The following is an 18,727-nucleotide window of genomic DNA, read 5'->3' on the forward strand; positions in this document are numbered from 1 at the left end:
CTGAGAAAAATAAAACAAAAAAGCCTGACATTGCTCTGCACTTAATTCGGTCTAACACGGCAACGAGTAAGTTTCTGATTTATAGTAAACCTGATGTTCACAGAGCAAACTACGTGCTCAGTTCAAAGACGCTGATCATTTCATACAGAAAAAGGGTTCTGCTTTGTAATTGTACATAATATTAATATTTGAAACATTCTTAAGGGTGATTGTACCTATTAAAATTGTATGTGTGGAATGAGAAATAAATGAAGTGGTGTTGCATTTTTAAAGGATCAGGTTACTGTTGATTAAAGCCTTATCTACATTAGTATTTCAGATTTCCCGCTGGTGCAGTTCCACTGGTGGTAGAAACAGTGGGAGCACTAGTGTAGACAGGCTGCCACCAGCCACCAACATTTAAACTACTATGTCATTTAGCCCTGCTCTGCATTGGGTTAGACGAGAGTCGTGGTTAAAATGCTGATAGACCAGCCTTGCTATCACTTGCAGCAAATTGGAAGGAAAATGTCAACCGAGATACAGCGCGAAAGTTAGGAGCAGCAGGAAAGGCTGAGGTGTAAGTCTGAGAAAGACACATAATATGTTGATCTGAATGTTACCATTGACTCATCTTTCATCTTGATGACACAGTGACAGGCAAGTGGTAAGGGGAAAGAATAAAAAGCACTAGGAAAAGGGGTGTAAGGAAGAGAGACACATACCAGGATGGGGGAGCAGAGGAAGAGAGCACAGTACTGGAGGCTGCTTAAGTGGATATAAGTAGGATGGAATGGGAAGCAACAGAGAGTAGGAGCAGAGGGGAGAAACAGGCACAGTGGAAAAAGGGGGAAACAAAAGGGAAATGGGCAAAGTCCCTTGCAAGCTATTGAGCTCAGTGGAGTGGGTAAGCAGTGATGCAGAAAGAGCTGGGGAGAGGAAGACAACAAGCACTCAAGATACAAAGCGGGAAAAGGAGGAAAGACCACATCAAAGAAGGAATGAAAGGGAGGCTTGATAAAAAAAAAACTTTAAAGAAGGAAGAATTCAACTGAGGGAAAATGTGGACACTGAAAAGGAATGAAGAAAAGACAGAAGCAAGAAACAAGGTAAAAGAATGCATGGAGCTACAGTAAGGGGTATTTTTAATTTAAGAATAGGTTTATCTGATCAAACCCCAGCAATTACTGATTTAATGGAGGCTTCTCCAGCCTTTGGGATCCTAACAAGGGTAGAGTCATAAGCCCTTTCCAATCCCTGCACACCAAATTGGATGCTATATTTCACCCAGAATATCTGACAGGTAAACTTAAAAATTTTATCAAGTGTGTCAAGGAGGCAGGGGCTATCACTTCTCAGTGATGAACAAGTAAGCCTGCCAGGGAGAAAGGGGAGGCCAAAACTCACAACAGTCTTTCCAAGGCCTGTGGGATGAACCCTCCCCAAAGTCATACCGCAAACCTGATCATTTGTTAGCACGCACGTGAGAAGTGCTGCTCAGGGAGCTGCACCAGCATTCCCCAGCCTGTCGGGTGGTGGGGTGGGGAACAGGTGCATCCCTGCAGCAAGTGCCGCTTGCTATGTGCATGGAGGTACCAGTGACCAGATGTCCCGATTTTATAGGGACAGTCCCAATTTTTGGGTCTTTTTCTTATATAGGCTCCTATTACCCGGCAACCCCTGTCCCAATTTTTCACACTTGCTGTCTAGTCACCCTACCTCCACTAGCACTACTGTACATGTGCCAGCTTCCTCTCTGTGGGATTCGAAGGGGTGCCGAGACAGCAGCAGCAGTAATGCAGCTTTTAAGCCGGCCCCGACCTGCTCTGCAACCAGGGGGACAATACCATTCTGTCTCCACTACCGCCAAGGAAGGCAAATACTACCTCCCACCGAAGGAAGGACAAGAAGAAGGGAAAGAACACTGGAGGACAGAGGAAGCAATAACAATTTAAAAGAAAACCAGAACTATACATACAGGCTGGAAAAAGATCGAGAGACCACTAGGAAAAAGACAGAGAATGGACTACAAACAGATGAGATATGGCAACTGCAACAAAGCACAGCATGCCAGGACAAGGCAGCTCCTGTGTAGAGGGGGCCCCACGCTGATCCGCCAAACAGGCATGTTCAAATCAAAAAGGCTAGGAATCACTAAGCTCCACAGAATTGGGTACCTATGTAATTCGTCAGGAGAGTGGGAAATAAATAATTCTCCTGACTTTAAAGGTAAATGTTACTTATTGTACAGTACCAGCACTGTAAAAATGGTATACTCCTTTGATGTGGGGCAGTAAATTTTCAGGTTCCCATGGTTCAAAAGAGCAGCAGTGGCAGATTGTCAGCATGTCTGCTGGGCTTCTAAAAATTCCATATATGTTATAAAAGAGCTTATCTGAACACAGAACGCAGGCACCCTAGACACTGTATCAAGTCAGTGAAAGAACTTCATTTTGCAGCTATGCAACTACTGTGATCAGGTAGGACTGACCTGAGGTTGGCTAATGATGCAGCCACAGCTCTAACAGAGTGAGTTCCGACATGTCCTTAAAGTGACTGTCTCACTAAAGGAAAAGAATGAGCAATGCAAGTTAATAGCCACAAGAGATAGGTCAGACTGTGGCCTAAAGAACTAACACGTTGGTGTCATGAGACTCAGAAATCCGGATGGACTTTTTAAGAGGCTTTGTCCGCTTCAAATAAAAACAGAGAGACTGTTAGATCCAGTATGTGGAACAGGACTTTGCTGAGACAACCAAGACTGCATAGAAAAAATACTGGAAGGACTGCCTGGTTAAAGTGATATTCTGATAGAATTAAAATCAGATGAATATAGAAATTTATACTCTTATCAAATTTAGTATAGTCTGGAGAATTTACATCCTTGAACTCACTGTATGTTGTAAGATAAAAACACCAACTAGAAGATTAACAATCCATATAAAGGTACTTAAACATGCAGGATTTATCTATAGGCTTCAGAGAGCATTTGAGTGGTTTTTCATTGTGTTGATATTGAATGATTCAACAGAGATTTTAACGGATTTATCATAAATGTTTTTTTAAATGTCCAGATTCCTGCACAATTTGTTTGAATTTAATAGGATTATTTATGACCCAAATAGAAACAGGTCAAAATGTGTGATATCTAGGTTCTGACAAGAACAAAATAAACTCAAGTATTTTTGTGGGGAACAAGAGAAAAATCTATTTGGTCCCCAATACACAGTGAATGTCCTGAGCATAAGTGATTGAATAATTTGTAATATAAAGTTTTAACTAACCAAGAATTTGCTCCCCCAGTGGAACAATGTGAAGGTTTACAGGTAAGACTTACCTTCAGAGAGAGGCCCTGAGTTTTGAACAATAGAATACATTCTCATTTTACACAAATGCACAACAAGTAGCTTAACAGCACACTTCACTGTCCTTTTGAACAGGAAGATAAATTACCATGTAAAGGCCATTATTCTAACATCTGCTTTTATTTAAGTATTTCATCAATACATCAGAAGTTTATCAGCAAGAACCACAACAATTTGATCATGCTTCAAAAATACATCTCCCATTTATCAAGTTTAAAATAAGTTTTGTAAGCAATCTACAGTGACCTAAAATAGCAGTAACAAATTTCATTGACCCAACTATTTGTGCTATAATGCCTAGAGCAACTTTATAAGCAATTTCCTAGAAAATTCTTATAGTGCGAAGGGCATGCTGTTATTAGGAACCCCACCATTACAGATTCTGGCCTCTCATTTTTTCCCCCATAAATGTTTGTGACAAAACTAATGAATCTAAGTAAAACATAGCAAGTGGATTCATAGTAGTGAGCTACTCACATGCACAGCGCCTGCTAGCGTAGAACAAATAAGTTACATACATATTTAGACAATTTGATAATCTTCTGTGTGACAACAATACTATCAGTGGATGTCCTCTTACAGGTTAGGAGTTCACACTGCTTTGGAATCTTCTTCAGTGTTAAAGGAAAGCCAGAGCTTTCTGCCTATTACAGGGCTCAGGAAAGCAAAAAGGTTAACAGTTCAGGATGTACTTGTCCGTTTTTATGCAGTGTTCTCATTTTGGCACAAGTAAGTTGCCCCATTTCTATGTTGTTCAAAGTTGATGGAACTCCTATGATTTCTTTTTGGTTTTAAGTGTGGTAGTGGGTTTTTGTATGTTTTTATTTCCCGATCCCTGGCTTGAAGACACAGAGGACTTTTCTGTTTCCCCCTTCCTCTCTTGACTCTCCTGATTTCGCCTTGAATTTGACACTGGAGATACTGACCTACCTGCTGGGAACTATAATTAAAAAAGAAGTTTAATATATGTGTGTTTTTAAATATGAGGGACCAAAATAATGTTAGACATCACAGTACAAAAAGCAGATGAGTTATGTAGTGGTACCATGCCAGTATTATCCTACAGCAATGTAAAATAAAAAAGTATTTAAAGACAGTAAAGGACATTATAAAGTGCAAGAGAAGCTGATTTATGAAAAATGCAGCTCTTTATCTTCTTCTGCGGTATACTTACACAGCTTACATTCCACTAATCTAAAATCCCATGCTTTGGGGACAAGACTACATTCTTAATACCTGTTTAGGACTACTTACATCCAACTATAATTATCTGATATTAGTCTTCACTAGCCAGACTTCTGTACCAAGATTTATGATTTTAAGGAATATAATAATCACTATTATTGTTATTCAATTATCATAACAATCCAAATACATTTTCAAGCTCTTATCTTTATTCTTTATAAATGTGTAATTAGGACTATTTTTTCTGTTCTGCATCTTGATTAACACTTGGCCAATGCAGGACCGTACCAATATTCTTTAGTTCACCAAGTCTTATTCTCTAATTTCCAGGTTTCTCATCTTGCTAGGACCGATTTTTTAAAAAAAAACTGCTAAACTGATAAAGCAGTTAACAGCCATCCCATAAATGTCAATCATTTCATTTTTTCCTGACAAAGTGCAGTTAACTATTGTAAGAGTACTCCTTGGGCCAGAGTCTCAGCTAGTATGAATCAGCTGATGACTTAAATGGAATGATGTCAATTTACACCAGCTGAGGAACTAGCCCTTAATGTTTATCTTTATAAATTCTATTTTTTTCTTCTGCACAAATCTCATCCTTCACTCACTTGTGCTGTATCCTTTTAAGTCAAAGAAATTTTAACACAGATAACATAGGATTTACCACAAAAATTTTAAAAATTGCGTGCTTCTTTAGCAATCCATACCGAGGAACCTACAACAAGTGGCCTGATTTTCCAAGATGCGAGGCATCTACCACTTTCCATGGGAGATGCTACATCTTCAAGCACTTTTGTTTCATAACAGAAATCAATTGTAAATCTTATTGCAAAACAGTATTTTAAAAAGTGAATAAGAACTCGCCTGTCTCCAGTTAAACACTATTTTTTCTCTTATTCTAAAAGTGTCTTAAAATAAAATGTCAGCAAAGAAAACATAAAACTAAGTAAAACTGAAGATAATTGGAAAAAGTGTTTCTGAGAGAACACTTACAGCCATGGATGGCTTGGAGGTTACACTCTTCTTTTTAAGTGTCCCATTTGGTAAAGCACTTGTGTTATTTTTTTTCTTGTTGACCTGTGAAAGAAGAATCAAGTGGTTGGAGTAATAAACCAAATATACTTAGGCGGCTAGAAAAGGGCCTACAATATGTCTACACTGTGATAAAAGACCTGGGCTGGAGCCTGGGCTCTGAGACTGGTGCCACACACTGCTTAATCGTAGTGTAGACATACTGGATAGCCTCAAACATAGCTCTTGAGAGGCAGATGGATCGATTAAATATTTAACTGACAAAAGTTAGACCCATTTATGAGGCTCTTTATATATATTTTTTTACTTGCAAGTCTACCATCAGTGAACTTCGTACACAGCTCAGTTCTTCTGTGTGTGTTAAGCACACCTTTCCCTAATGGCAAAATCCAGCTCCTTCCTCCAATGGAGACCCCAGATCAAATGGTCTTGGGAATAGTTCCACTGTATGGACAAGAGGGGGTTAGCATTTGGGGAGCCCAGCTCTGCATAGCTTGTGTATGTGTCTCTCGGCAGTTGGTGTGCAGGAACATGGTGACTTTGAGGAGCGTATACTTCTCAAATGCACAAGGCATTGCCACCACCCCTCTTCCCCCACTGCAGCAGGGGCTACCACAGCATCAAGGCTACAGTTGCAGCTGAGGAGCAGCTCTGCAGTTTGAGTGAGGAGAGAATTTCTTCCCCATATCCCTATGGAACTACCTATGCAAAGTCCAGTTATATAGGGGGGTGGAGGAGCTTCTAATTCAAACAAGAATATTCTGCTCTGATATAGTCACAGAATTGCAGCTCCATATCCAAGGCTGATTCTCTGCTAAGTGGAACCTTTTCCAGAGCAGGCACCATCCTGTATAACAGTGAAGACTTCAAGGTGCTGCACAGGAACAGTCTGCATTTTGATCAATAAATCTAAGAGACAGAGAAGTCATATCTAGTGCAGAACCACCAGCATTTGCATTATGGCTTTTAGTCTCTTCAGGCCAGGGATTCAGCTGCTTTCTATGAAAATTCAATATTTTAAGCAACAAGTCATCTGAGAAATCATAGCAATGCTTATTATATGCATTATACCTTGGTATTCACTATGTCACTAGTGGCTTATACATGTGTTGCTTGTGAACTATTGTTTACCTTTTCCTTCACTTCCCCCAGGATGGTTTCTCATGACTCCTACTTACAGAATGCAGAAGGAATGTGGAAGGAAAGAATGGTGTATCCATCAGAGATTCTTCCTCATCTGCCCTAAATATCAGTTCCTTAATATCCTATTCCTTTTCTGTTAAGTTTCTGCACACACACCAGCTTAAGGAGTAAACAGGAGCAATAGATTCTTAAAGAATTAGTACTCTGAGTCAGTCTGGTTTTGTTTCTCTTCACAGGGTAATTGTACAGTTGACAGCTCATCCTGTATCCTTGTATTTATTCAGATTCTGTACCCTATGTATAAATCTTTCATTAGGTTCCAGCGATCCTCTATGGCACTAGGTCATGTTCACCATTCCTTACCTTACCAATTTATTGACCCCTAATAATATTTAGCACTTATATAGTGCTTTATTTGTTCAGAGTATTGCATACATACCTGTTTTGTGGGTGTCCAGGGTTTGCTATTCCCACTCTCGGTTTCAGTTTCTGCACCAACCTCTGAGTTGCCATTGCTGCTAACAGGACTTTCCTGCTCTTCAATCATGTTATCCTGACTCAATGCAGTAGATGGATTATTCAGTTCTTCTTCGACATTGCAAACTTCACCAATGTCCAGGTTGTTATTCCATTCCTTCATCAGCTCTAGGACATTAAATGGTCTCTGGACAATATGTGTTTCACCCTACATGGTAACAATTGAGGGTTTTTTTTCACTTATTGGATATTAGAATATTAGAAAATTTAACACCAAAGTAATTTGCCTATTTGCTGTAAGCTCCATATCTAAAAACACATGTGTTTTTGTATTGCTTTCTACCTGAGATCCCAAATACAGTAAATAAATGCCAGAACGTATCCTATTTAAAACTACTATGGCACTGATTTCTCAAGAGAGGGGCATGGTTTGAACCTCCCCCACCCCAATGCAAGCAAAATATTTGGACCAGAAACAAACAGTACAGTCTGAAATCCTATGGAACCTCCATAAAGAGTGGGAGAACTTCTAGGGGGTCGGAGGAAACAGTGCTGTGGAAGCAGCGCTGCCCTTTTTTAGATCCATCAGGCTCTTGTTCCCTCTGCTCAGGGAGGCAGAGGAGACTATAGGAACCTAAATAATTATTCTATTTACCGTCACTTCACCTTGCTTGTGCAATTTTGTAAAGCCTATACCATTCATTCATACATTCCCTCTCTCTGTGTTGTGATTCTGAAAGTTTGGAGAGAAGTTCAAATGTACAATGTGTGCAAGATAGGTTTGCTTTGAAGAGTAAAATTTGTTTTTCTGTTGAGTTTTTGAAAGGAGTTCTAATACTAAATAATACTCTGTTCATATACCATCTATCATCGAGAATCTCAGAGAGTTTTACTAGCATTAATTGGAAATACAGAGTTGTTGTGTAGTTTAATTATCTCCTCTGAAGAGATAGGTAAACTGAAACACAGAGCATGTGATTTGTCCAAAGTCATATAGTGAATCAACGGCAAAGTAAGAAGTAGAATACATGAATCCTTACTCTAAGTCCTCGATCTAATTGCTAGACACAATATGTCAATTAAGAGTTCTGACTCAGACTTTGTCTTTTTATACTTGAGTGTTAGTGCCTGGAATGAATTTCTTTTATGTGAAATAGGGCACATGTGCCGAGTAAACTAGGAATGGATTCATTTACTTAAATCTGCAATTAAATGTGGGCAAAATGGATGGCACAGACACTAAACTAACTACCTCATTTGCAGGCACAATCAGGCAGTTAAATATATAAGTACATTGAATTGTACCCATAAAATCAGGCTGAGTTTAGGCCTCTAAAAAAAAAATCTAGGCCTTAAAGAGCTCCACATAATTATTTAGCACATAAAGAGAAGTGGGAGTTTGTATTCTGACAATTTTTAAGAAAGTGGAATCATTTAAGTTAATTGTCTGCGTTGGCTCATTTGAACACCTGTTGAGTTTAATTGGCTAGCATCTGCTGCTAATTGTGGGTAGAGTGGTGGATTACTAATTGGCTGTCTTTACATTGTTTCATTTTCTTTTGTCTTCCTTTTTCAGCTTTTTCTGTTTGGGTTTTAAGAGTGTATGTTTCAGTAAGATTCAAGACACAAAATGAAGAGATGTCCAGTTATTTGTGAATAATGTAAGATGCGGTATTTCCTCCATAAAGACACCCAGCACATATCTAGAAAGACACACAGTTTCAAAGCTTAGTGAGCACCAGTAGACTGCTGATCTTAAAAGCCAACTTGCCCCACTACAGAAAACTCAGGAAAATTAAAGGTTCATCAGTGAGAATTTTCAAGAGGAAGCAGAGAGGTCTGGGATATGTTGATCAGAAACCACAGTGGGAGATAAAATCTGGGTTACAGTAAAAAGAATGAGTCACGGATATAACCAGGACTAACAATTTCACTAAATGCTTTTCAGTTTTACTGGTAATTGATTCTGTGAATCTGAGATTTAAAAAGAATAAAAACTCCCCCAAAAACAATTAAAACATTGAAAAATACACTTCTGCACACAATAAGGGCCAGAGAACTGGGCACAAGAAAAGGCAATGGCAGCAGGGAACTCAATAATTCAAAATGTAGGCTTTGACCCTCTGATGATAAAAAGTGCCATGTATCTGCTGCAAGTGCTGAGTTCCCTCCATTCCTATAAGACTTCAAGTCATTAGGAGTTAACACAGGGCAGCACTTCTTTGGATGAAAATATGGGGGAAGTCATGACTGAGTCTTTATAAGGAAACAAACTGTATATTGCCAGGGTAGCACTCAAGCACAGGCAAAATCCTGTCAGCTGTTGAGAAAGAGCCAGTCTTGAGTCACATTATAGAAATAACAGTGGAGTCTTCAAATCAGGGTGGAGATGTAGTAAGTTGAAGAAAAAGATGTCTAAACATGTCCAAATATGCTACTGACAACACGAGGAAAGCTGGCAGAGGCAGATAAAAACTTTAAATAGACTGATAAATGTGGTGCACCCGGAGGAATTTTAGGGTTAAGAAGCTGTGGAACATTTTTTTTTAAAAATAAAGAACAGAATAACTATGTAACTAGGCATGGGGGAGCAAGCGTGTTGCCTCGCACATACTTAATGTGACAAAAACACTCATTTTTATGATTTTCCATTCAGAGTGAAGTGAGAGACAATGATTAGCTAAGAGAACTCTGACTACATCTGTCAATATATAAGAGATATGTTAATATAAAGAGACAGGAGCTTCTCACCCACAGCAAATGCAATATACACATAAAATAAATAACATGGGATAAACTTGCAAGGACAGCAATAAAATCAACTAGCAAACGTAGTTCATAAAAGCAGAAGCGAAAGTAACTGGAAAAATTATTGTACAACTGCTTCTCTTCTTGAAATGTGTTATTAATAAAATATACTATTTTGCGTCTAGTGGAAAAATGTGGAAACCAAGTTCTGAACTCAGTTGTAGCATAAAAGATGTCTGTGAGAGACCAACTCCCATCTCTGTTTTAAATGCTTTGACCCTCATCATTATTTTCAAATACATGCTCTACAGAATCACAGAAGTCACAGGGTGGTGCCACAAGTACTCCTTTTCTTTTTAGGGTTAAAATGATTGTCAGATGGGTCATTTAGTCTCTGTGTAAGCTGATGAGCTATCTCACCATCCCAGGAAAGAACTAGTGCCATGCCTGAGTCTATTGCAGGCGTCTGCCTCTGGGCACAATTTATTGTTCAAACACAAAACTCGTAACGCTAAAACAAAGCAATTTCCCTGACCAACAAAGGATGTAGTCTCCAGAGACTTTCCCCTTGTGTCTCTCAGGCCCCAGAAAAAGGACATATCTTGTCCTTAAATACCTGGTTGGGCTATGTGATGGACAGGTAGTCCTTATCCCTTTCCTGGATGTTTTACCCTGTCACATCACTCCTTTGCATTCTTCCAGAACTGAAAATGTCATTATCATTATCCCTGATAGAGACGGATCAAGTGTAGTAGTAAGTATCAGTAATAATGGCAATTCCACCAACTCCTTTGGTAATCTGTCCCATTAGCTAAGCTGTTTTTATAGTTAAGTTTTCCCACATTCACTTTTTGTCGTGTTCTCTTTAAGTTCTCTTTAATTATGAATTCGTTATTGTCTCTGTCCCTCTGTCTAGCATCCATTTGATATATAGAGAGAGGGTTTTTTTTAAAACTCAGCATTTTGTCACCTCCTTCTGAACTGCTGTTAATTTGATATGGTTGTCTGTTTTCAACATCTTAAACTCTGTTAGGACTTTAATATCTGCTCTAATTGCAGACATTGTTCTTTCTTTCTTGGCTATGGAAGCCTTTTTGTCTGTGTCTTCAGAGGTGGCCTTTCCACTTGGGTTATACATTTTACATCTTTCCAACCTCAGCTATTTACCATCCCCATCCCACTGGGGATTTTTCCAGTGGCTCTAGGTCATCTCTCTGCCATGTCCACGTTTCATCAGAACAGAATCCACGGAGAGTTGTGCTTTGCCTCCTGTGGTGCCTCCACATCCTGTTTCCTGTGCAGAAGCACACAGGTTCCGAATGTGTTCAGGGTGGTTTGCAGCTGTGACATGTGTGGAGGAAGACAGGATTAAGGACAATAAAACACTAATGTTTTTCCTGTTGGTTATTTAATGAAGGGAGTGACTTCTCTGTAAGGCTCTGATTCAACAGTCCTTCCCTATTTAGCTAAGCACTTAGCCTGGAATTTTAAAGGTATATATTCATGCATTCCAAGGCCAGAAGGGACCACTGTAAGCCTCCAGTCTGATCTCCTATATAATACAGGCCATAAAATAGCCTCAAAATAATTCCTTGGGAATAACATTCAATCTTGATTTAAAAATTGCCAGTGATGGACCCTTGGTAAACTGTCCCATTGGTTAATTACTCTCACTGTTAAGTCTGAATTTGTTCAGCTTCAACTACCAGCCATTGGTTCATGTTATATCTTTCTCTGCCTGACTGAATGTGATATATGCCATCATGTGCCAGCAATGCCCCTCTGCCATGTACATTGGTCAAACTGAACAGTCTCTACGTAAAAGAATAAATGGACACAAATCAGATATCAAGAATTATAACATTCATAAACCAGTTGGAGAACACTTCAATCTCTCTGGTCACGCGATTTAAAGACATGAAAGTTGCAATATTACAACAAAAAAACTTCAAATTCAGACTCCAGCAAGAAACTGTTGAATTGGAATTCATTTGCAAATTGGATACAATTAACTTAGGCTTGAATAGAGACTGGGAATGGCTAAGTCATTATGCAAGGTAACCTATTTCCCCTTTTTTTTCCTACCCCCCCCCCCAGACGTTCTTGTTAAACCCTGGATTTGTGCTGGAAATGGCCCACCTTGATTATCATGCACATTGTAAGGAGAGTGGTCACTTTAGATAAGCTATTACCAGCAGAAGAGTGGGTTTGTGGGGGGGGTGGGTGAGAAAACCTGGATTTGTGCTGGAAATGGCCCAACTTGATTATCATACACATTGTAAGGAGAGTGATCACTTTAGATAAGCTATTACCAGCAGGAGAGTGGGGGGGGGAGGTATTTTTTCATGCTTTGTGTGTATGAAAAGATCTTCTACACTTTCCACAGTATGCATCCGATGAAGTGAGCTGTAGCTCACGAAAGCTTATGCTCAAATAAATTGGTTAGTCTCTAAGGTGCCACAAGTACTTCTTTTCTTTTTATATTAATTACATTACCTTTCTTTAATTCTTTAGTAATTGAGTCCCATATAAATCACTCCATTATTTTGCCTGGGATCAATCCCAGGCTGACAGGCCTATAATTACCCTGGTCATCCTATTTACCCTTTTTAAAAATTGGCACACCATTAGCTTTTTTAGTGTCTTCTGGAACTTCTCCAGTACTCCAAGATTTATAGAAAATCAACATTAATGATCTTGTGAGCTCCTCAGCTAGCTCTTTTAAAACTCTTGAATGCAAGAGTCTGGACCTGCTGATTTAAAAAGATCTGGCTTTAGTAGCTTCTATTTAACATTCTCCAGAGATACTAGTGGATGCACAGACAATCCAGGATGTTTTTGGAAAGTGTAGGGGACAACTTCCTGGTGCAAGTGCTGGAGGAACCAACTAGGGGCAGAGCTCTTCTTGACCTGCTGCTCAAAACTGGGAAGAATCAGTAGGGGAAGCAAAAGTGGATGAGAACCTGGGAGGCAGTGACCATAAGATGGTTGAGTTCAGGATCCGGACACAAGGAGGAAAGGAGAACAGCAGAATACGGACCCTGGACTTCAGAAAAGCAGACTTTGACTCCCTCAGGGAACTGATGGGCAGGATCCCCTGGGAGAATAACATGAAGGGGAAAGAAGTCCAGGAGATTTGGCTGTATTTTAAAGAATCCTTATTGAGGTTGCCGGAACAAACCATCCCAATGTGTAGAAAGAACAGTAAATATGGCAGGTGACCAGCTTGGCTTAACAGTGAAATCCTTGCCAATCTTAAACACAAAAAAGAAGCTTACAAGAAGTAGAAAATCGGACAAATGACCAGGGAGGAGTATAAAAATATTGCTCAGGCATGCAGGAGTGAAATCAGGAATGCCAAATCACACTTGGAGTTGCAGCTAGCAAGGGATGTTAAGAGTAAAAGGAAGGGTTTCTTCAGGTATGTTAGCAACAAGAAGAAAGTCAAGGAATGTGTGGGCCCCTTACTGAATGAGGGAGGCAATCTAGTGACAGAGGATGTGGAAAAAGCTAATGTACTCAATGCTTTTTTTGCCTCTGTCTTCACAAACAAGGTCAGCTCCCAGACTACTGCTCTGGGCAGCACAGTATGGGGAGGAGGTGACCAGCCCTCTGTGGAGAAAGAAGTGGTTCAGGACTATTAAGAAAAGCTGGACAAGAACAAGTCCATGGGGCCGGATGTGCTGCATCCGAGGGTGCTAAAGGAGTTGGTTGATGTGATTGCAGAGCCATTGGCCATTATCTTTGAAAACTCATGGCGATCAGGGATGTGGATCGGGGATCCCAGATGACTGGAAAAAGGCCAATGTATTGCCCATCTTTAAAAAAGGAAAGGAGGAGGATCCGGGAAACTACAGCCCAGTCAGCCTCACCTCAGTCCCTGGAAAAATCATGGAGCAGGTGACACTAAACTGGGAGGAGTGGTAGATATGCTGGAAGGTTGGGATAAGATACAGAGGGACCAAGACAAATTAGAGGATTGGGCCAAAAGAAATCTGATGAGGTTCAACAAGGACAAGTGCAGAGTCCTGCACTTAGGACGGAAGAATCCCATGCACTGCTACAGACTAGGGACTAAGCAGCTAGGCAGCAGTTCTGCAGGGGTTACAATGGACGAGAAGCTGTATATGAGTCAACAGCGTGCCCTTTTGCCAAGAAGGCGAACGGCATTTTAGGCTGTATAAATAGGGGCCTTGCCAGCAGATCGAGGGACGTGATCATTCCCCTCTATTCGGCATTGGTGAGGCCTCATCTGGAGTACTGTGTCCAGTTTTGGGCCCCACACTACAAGGATGTGGAAAAATTGGAAAGAGTCCAGCAAAGGGCAACAAAAATTATTAGGGGGCTGGAGCACGTGATTTATGAGGAGAAGCTAAGGGAAGTGGGATTATTTAGTCTGCAGAAGAGAAGAATGAGGGGGGGATTTGATAGCTGCTTTCAACTACCTGCAAGGGGGTTCCAAAGAGGATAGATCTAGACTGTTCTCAGTGGTGGCAGATGACAGAACAAGGAGTAATGGTCTCAAATTGCAGTGCGGGAGGTTTAGGTTGGATATTAGGAAAAACTTTTTCACTAGGAGGGTGGTGAAGCACGGGAATGGATTACCTAGGGAGGTGGTGGAATCTCCTTCCTTAGAGGTTTTTAAGGTCAGGCTTGACAAAGCCCTGGCTGGAATGATTTAGTTGGGGATTGGTCCTGCTTTGAGCAGGGGGTTGGACTAGATGACCTGTTAAGGTCCCTTCCAACCCTGATATTCTATGATTCTATGAATGGAAAAAGTGTTATCACCATATGATGAGACTATATCATCTGTTTTTCCCAAAATAAAGAACAGGAATATTTACTGAACAACTCTGCATTTTCTGTATTATTATTTATAAATCTACCATTTCCATGGACCAATACCATTGCCAGGATTATTTTTGTACCTAAACTATTTAAAAAACTCTTTTAGTATTTTTCTGCTCAGTGTTCCAAAAACTAGCTGATTTTGGAGACTAAGTCTTGTTGAATGTCAATATGATTTAGGCTCCTAAATCACTTTTGAAGATCAGAGTTAGGCTCCTAAGGCAGTTAAATGCATTAATTGCCTTGGGAAAGCCACAATTTCTCTGTGGCTCAATTTGCCCATCTATATAATAGATATAAATAATACTGATCTACTTTATAGGAATGTTGTATGAGTGAATCAGTTACGACCTTTCTGAGGCAATGCCTAAATACATTAAAAAATCTGGGCTTTAAGGCATTGTATACCTTTAGGAACATTTTTAAATGCCCTGGACTTAAATGGGAGTGAAGCACACCTTTATGTAATCTGCAGAATAGGAATGGGTTTAAGCATGTGCTTAAATGTTCTGCTGAATTGGGACCATAAATTAAATAGTAGAGGTTTGTTTTACTGAAGGTTGATTTTGAGAAGTTTGTAGCCAAAAGAAATGAAAAATCTCATTCTGCATGTGGAAGTTTATACTTAGAAAGATGCTGTGCCTCCAGGTTCCACGTCAAGCAAGATCATGTACTGGTAACTTCACCAAAGAGAAATTGTATCACCACACCAGAAAATGATAAAACATCCACCCTGTGGAAGAATTCACCTTCAACAGTGCTCACAGACTGAACCAAGGAAAAAAAAAAAACATGAATAGCAGGGGGAAATCCAAACCCCTTGTCTGAAAGGAAACAGCACCCTCTGCCAGTCTCAGTGCTGAGAAAACACCTCAGACATTCTCACAGTGGGCAGTGAAGCAAAAAAGAGATGTAGTACCTTCTAGCTTAAAATATACAGTGCTAGATAGAAAGGAAATGGAATATAGGTTGTGTGCAAATATCAAGGTTGAACAGTTGATAGGAAATTATAGGATTGCACTAAACTATGCACAAAATAATAAACTATATTGGTTCTAAAAATTCCTGAAGAGAATTATATGGATGATGTTCAAAATATAATGTACCAGCAGATCCTTTAAACACAAGCCGTACAATTATTCGCCTTCACATGACCTTAACAAGATTCCTCTTTTCTGGACTCTTTTTTGCCTATTTTTTCAGATGATGAAAGGGGAAAGTGAAAAGGGTTGGGAAAAGCAGCAAAATGGTGTATATCAAAAATAATCAAAACCAGAAATAAAATTGTATTAATAAGTATTTGTAAAGAATTAATCAGCAATCCTTTGCACAGCCCACAGCCAAACTACATAGCGTCTGAAACAGACAACAGATAAACCTCTGTGGTAATTACTAACTAAAATTGGTCTTGAGGTTTGTTGATTTAACTGTAACTGCAATGTAATTCTACAATTAATTTTGTTTATTATTTTGCCACATTTATCTTTGACATGTCACTTTTTGTTATGCAGGATGACTTGTGACTGTATAACTTTTGGGTACAGGTGGTTGAGATTTCCTGATGGGAAATTGTAATGCCAAATGCATTAACTCTTATGCAGGAACTCATGTGTCACTTGGCACCGAGGGGTTAATTTTTTATTTTTTTATGCACTACAAATCTCTACATGATATTGCACTTTCATGTTACCCATCTGGACACTTCAAAAATGCTATCAAAGCACAAGCATGAAGTAGAAACTAGTGGCCTGATTTTCAGTACTGGGCACCTACAACTCCCACTGAAGTTAAACAGGAGCTACAGATCCCTCAGATATCTTAAGGAACACTGAAGACAACACATAAGTAGTATCACTTATCACTGAAAGTCCTCACTTCCTCACTCTACACTCCTTAGCAAATCTAGCGAGTTTCTTATTGGAAACTGAAAAACATTTAACTACTCCTCTTCGAATGCCACAATATCAGTGCCTCGTATACAAGAAAACAAATGTTTGGGGGCAAATTAAATAAAACAGTTTACTAATAAAAAACAGTTGCAGGACTCAGGTCTGAACAGAGATATGCATATATTCAACAGAAGTCCCATCTACATTTAAGGAAACCGCCATGATAAGTGCACCCATTTTTTAAACAGAGTCAGTTAAAATGGGTATTTTCTTAGAGGTCAGTTATGCGTTCCCACACTTAATTTATAAGAGTGGTGGTAGGAGAGAGATTGCTGTCTGCAGTACTACTGGCTCCGGAGAGTTTTGTCATGAAGGAACAGCTTTACATTATGCTTGGAACCTTGTACCTGGGGTTCTGTTAAATCAGCACATCCCCTGGTTCCCACTTTTCAGTACACTCGTTCTTGACAGAGGAGTGGTTGTAGATGCCTTCTGTAACTACACTCCCCTCACCAATGGACTTCCTGCAGCTGGGGGGGTTGCTCTCAGGGTCTGTGATAGCAGAAGCCAATATGATCTTGGGCTAAAAATCCATCCCATTATCTATAAAAATCCAAACTTGACAGAGAATCTGGGTTATTGTCCTGTGCTGAAACTAAAATTTGCAGGTGTTGGACACATAATTACTACCAGTAATTATAAAAATAATTTACATGGGGCTCAGTGAAAAATGCATAGCTAGATCTGAGAAAAACTATTCTCCTACTTACTTTTTAAATGAAAAATAACACAGTAAATTAAGTCTAGTGTTTGAGAAATGTATAGTATGAAAAGAAGGAAAGGTTTATTATGAATTAGGGGAATGTTCTGTTTAAATTTTGTAGCTCTTATACATGATTTACACTAGAACTCCACCAATGTACAGTTTGGTAAGCCACAAACCAAAAATTACAGCCGATTTCCAGGTCCACAGTTTACTGATGCACAGAACAGGGAGGTTCTCTTGGTACGTCAAGGCAGAATTAATATAGGTGTCATCACACTTCACAAGCCACTGAGAGAGTGCCAGGGTCAGCTGTGGCCCTGCCTCAAGAATTCACATGACAGTAGTTGATTGTCTCCTCTGAGATCTCCCTGCTCAGCTGGAGCAGGGCCATGTTATTGCTGCTGGAGTGGCTCTGTTGGGGCTGAAGGAGTGATGAGAAACTGGTAGCTCATTCTGAGTGACGTATAGAGGTGTTCTAGCTCCCCTACAGAGCCAATGATTCTTGATGAGCCTCAGGTGCCTCTGTGTCCTCTTAGCATTGAGCCCAGCTGCAAGAGCAATTAAGGATGGCTACCACTACTATTTTGTTGCTATCTCCCCATCTCCATCCCCTCTGCCTGACCTTCCAATTAGCTGCATAATGGGGTGCATGTGTTTTGATAACCATCTGAGTGTTTAATAGTCTCATCGTTTAGATGTTCTATACCATAGTGCAGTGATTATAGAACTTAGAGAATGGGTTTGGAACTCCTAGATTTTCTTCCTGGCTCTATAACTCACTTGTCTAGGAAAAGTCACTATTTCTCTGTGGCTCAATTTGCCCCTCTAAAAAAATAAGTATAATTATATTGACCAACTTTACAGGAATGTTGTGAGATTTAATCAGCTAGGACCCGATTCTGTACTTCCTTATGGAGATGAAACACCCTTTGAAGTCAACATAAATTTGCCTGGGCAAGAAACGCAGTCTCAGGCCCTGGTAAGAGATTAAGGGCCTTATCCAAAGCCCACTGGAGTCAGTGGATATACTCCTATTGACTTCAGTGGGAACTGGATGGGGCCCAAATAGGAGGCTATGTCTGTTTATTTATTGGAAAGGACAGAGGTGATACAGCATCCATGGCTGGAAGGTCAAAATTCAGTTAGAAAACATAAGATGGGAAGAATTTTTTAAAGAAAAAACTCAAAACTTACTGTTATCCACAGGTTATCAAGCAATTCATTAGCTGTGATTCGGTGGGCAGGATCTACTCTCAGAAGTAGCTGCAGTACATGTTTAGCTATAAAAAGACACT

General features: G+C 39.8%; 1 protein-coding gene across 13 annotated transcripts in view; it reads right to left on the bottom strand.

The window, feature by feature from the left end:
* Positions 1-3,461: 3,461 nt before the first annotated feature.
* The window catches only part of STK33 (serine/threonine kinase 33), a 99,178-nt gene continuing 83,912 nt past the window's right edge, over positions 3,462-18,727 (bottom strand). For all 13 annotated transcript variants that reach the window (XM_073347496.2, XM_073347495.2, XM_073347491.2 and 10 more), the window contains 4 exons: positions 18,627-18,712; positions 7,144-7,389; positions 5,523-5,606; positions 3,462-4,284 (listed from right to left, as the gene is read on the bottom strand). In XM_073347496.2, the coding sequence (XP_073203597.1) occupies positions 4,117-4,284; positions 5,523-5,606; positions 7,144-7,389; positions 18,627-18,712 (584 nt within the window). In that variant the 3' untranslated portion in view covers positions 3,462-4,116. The remainder of the gene's footprint in view (positions 4,285-5,522; positions 5,607-7,143; positions 7,390-18,626; positions 18,713-18,727) is intronic.

This window comes from Lepidochelys kempii, chromosome 6, assembly GCF_965140285.1.
Source record: "Lepidochelys kempii isolate rLepKem1 chromosome 6, rLepKem1.hap1, whole genome shotgun sequence".
Taxonomy (NCBI): Eukaryota; Metazoa; Chordata; order Testudines; family Cheloniidae; genus Lepidochelys; species Lepidochelys kempii.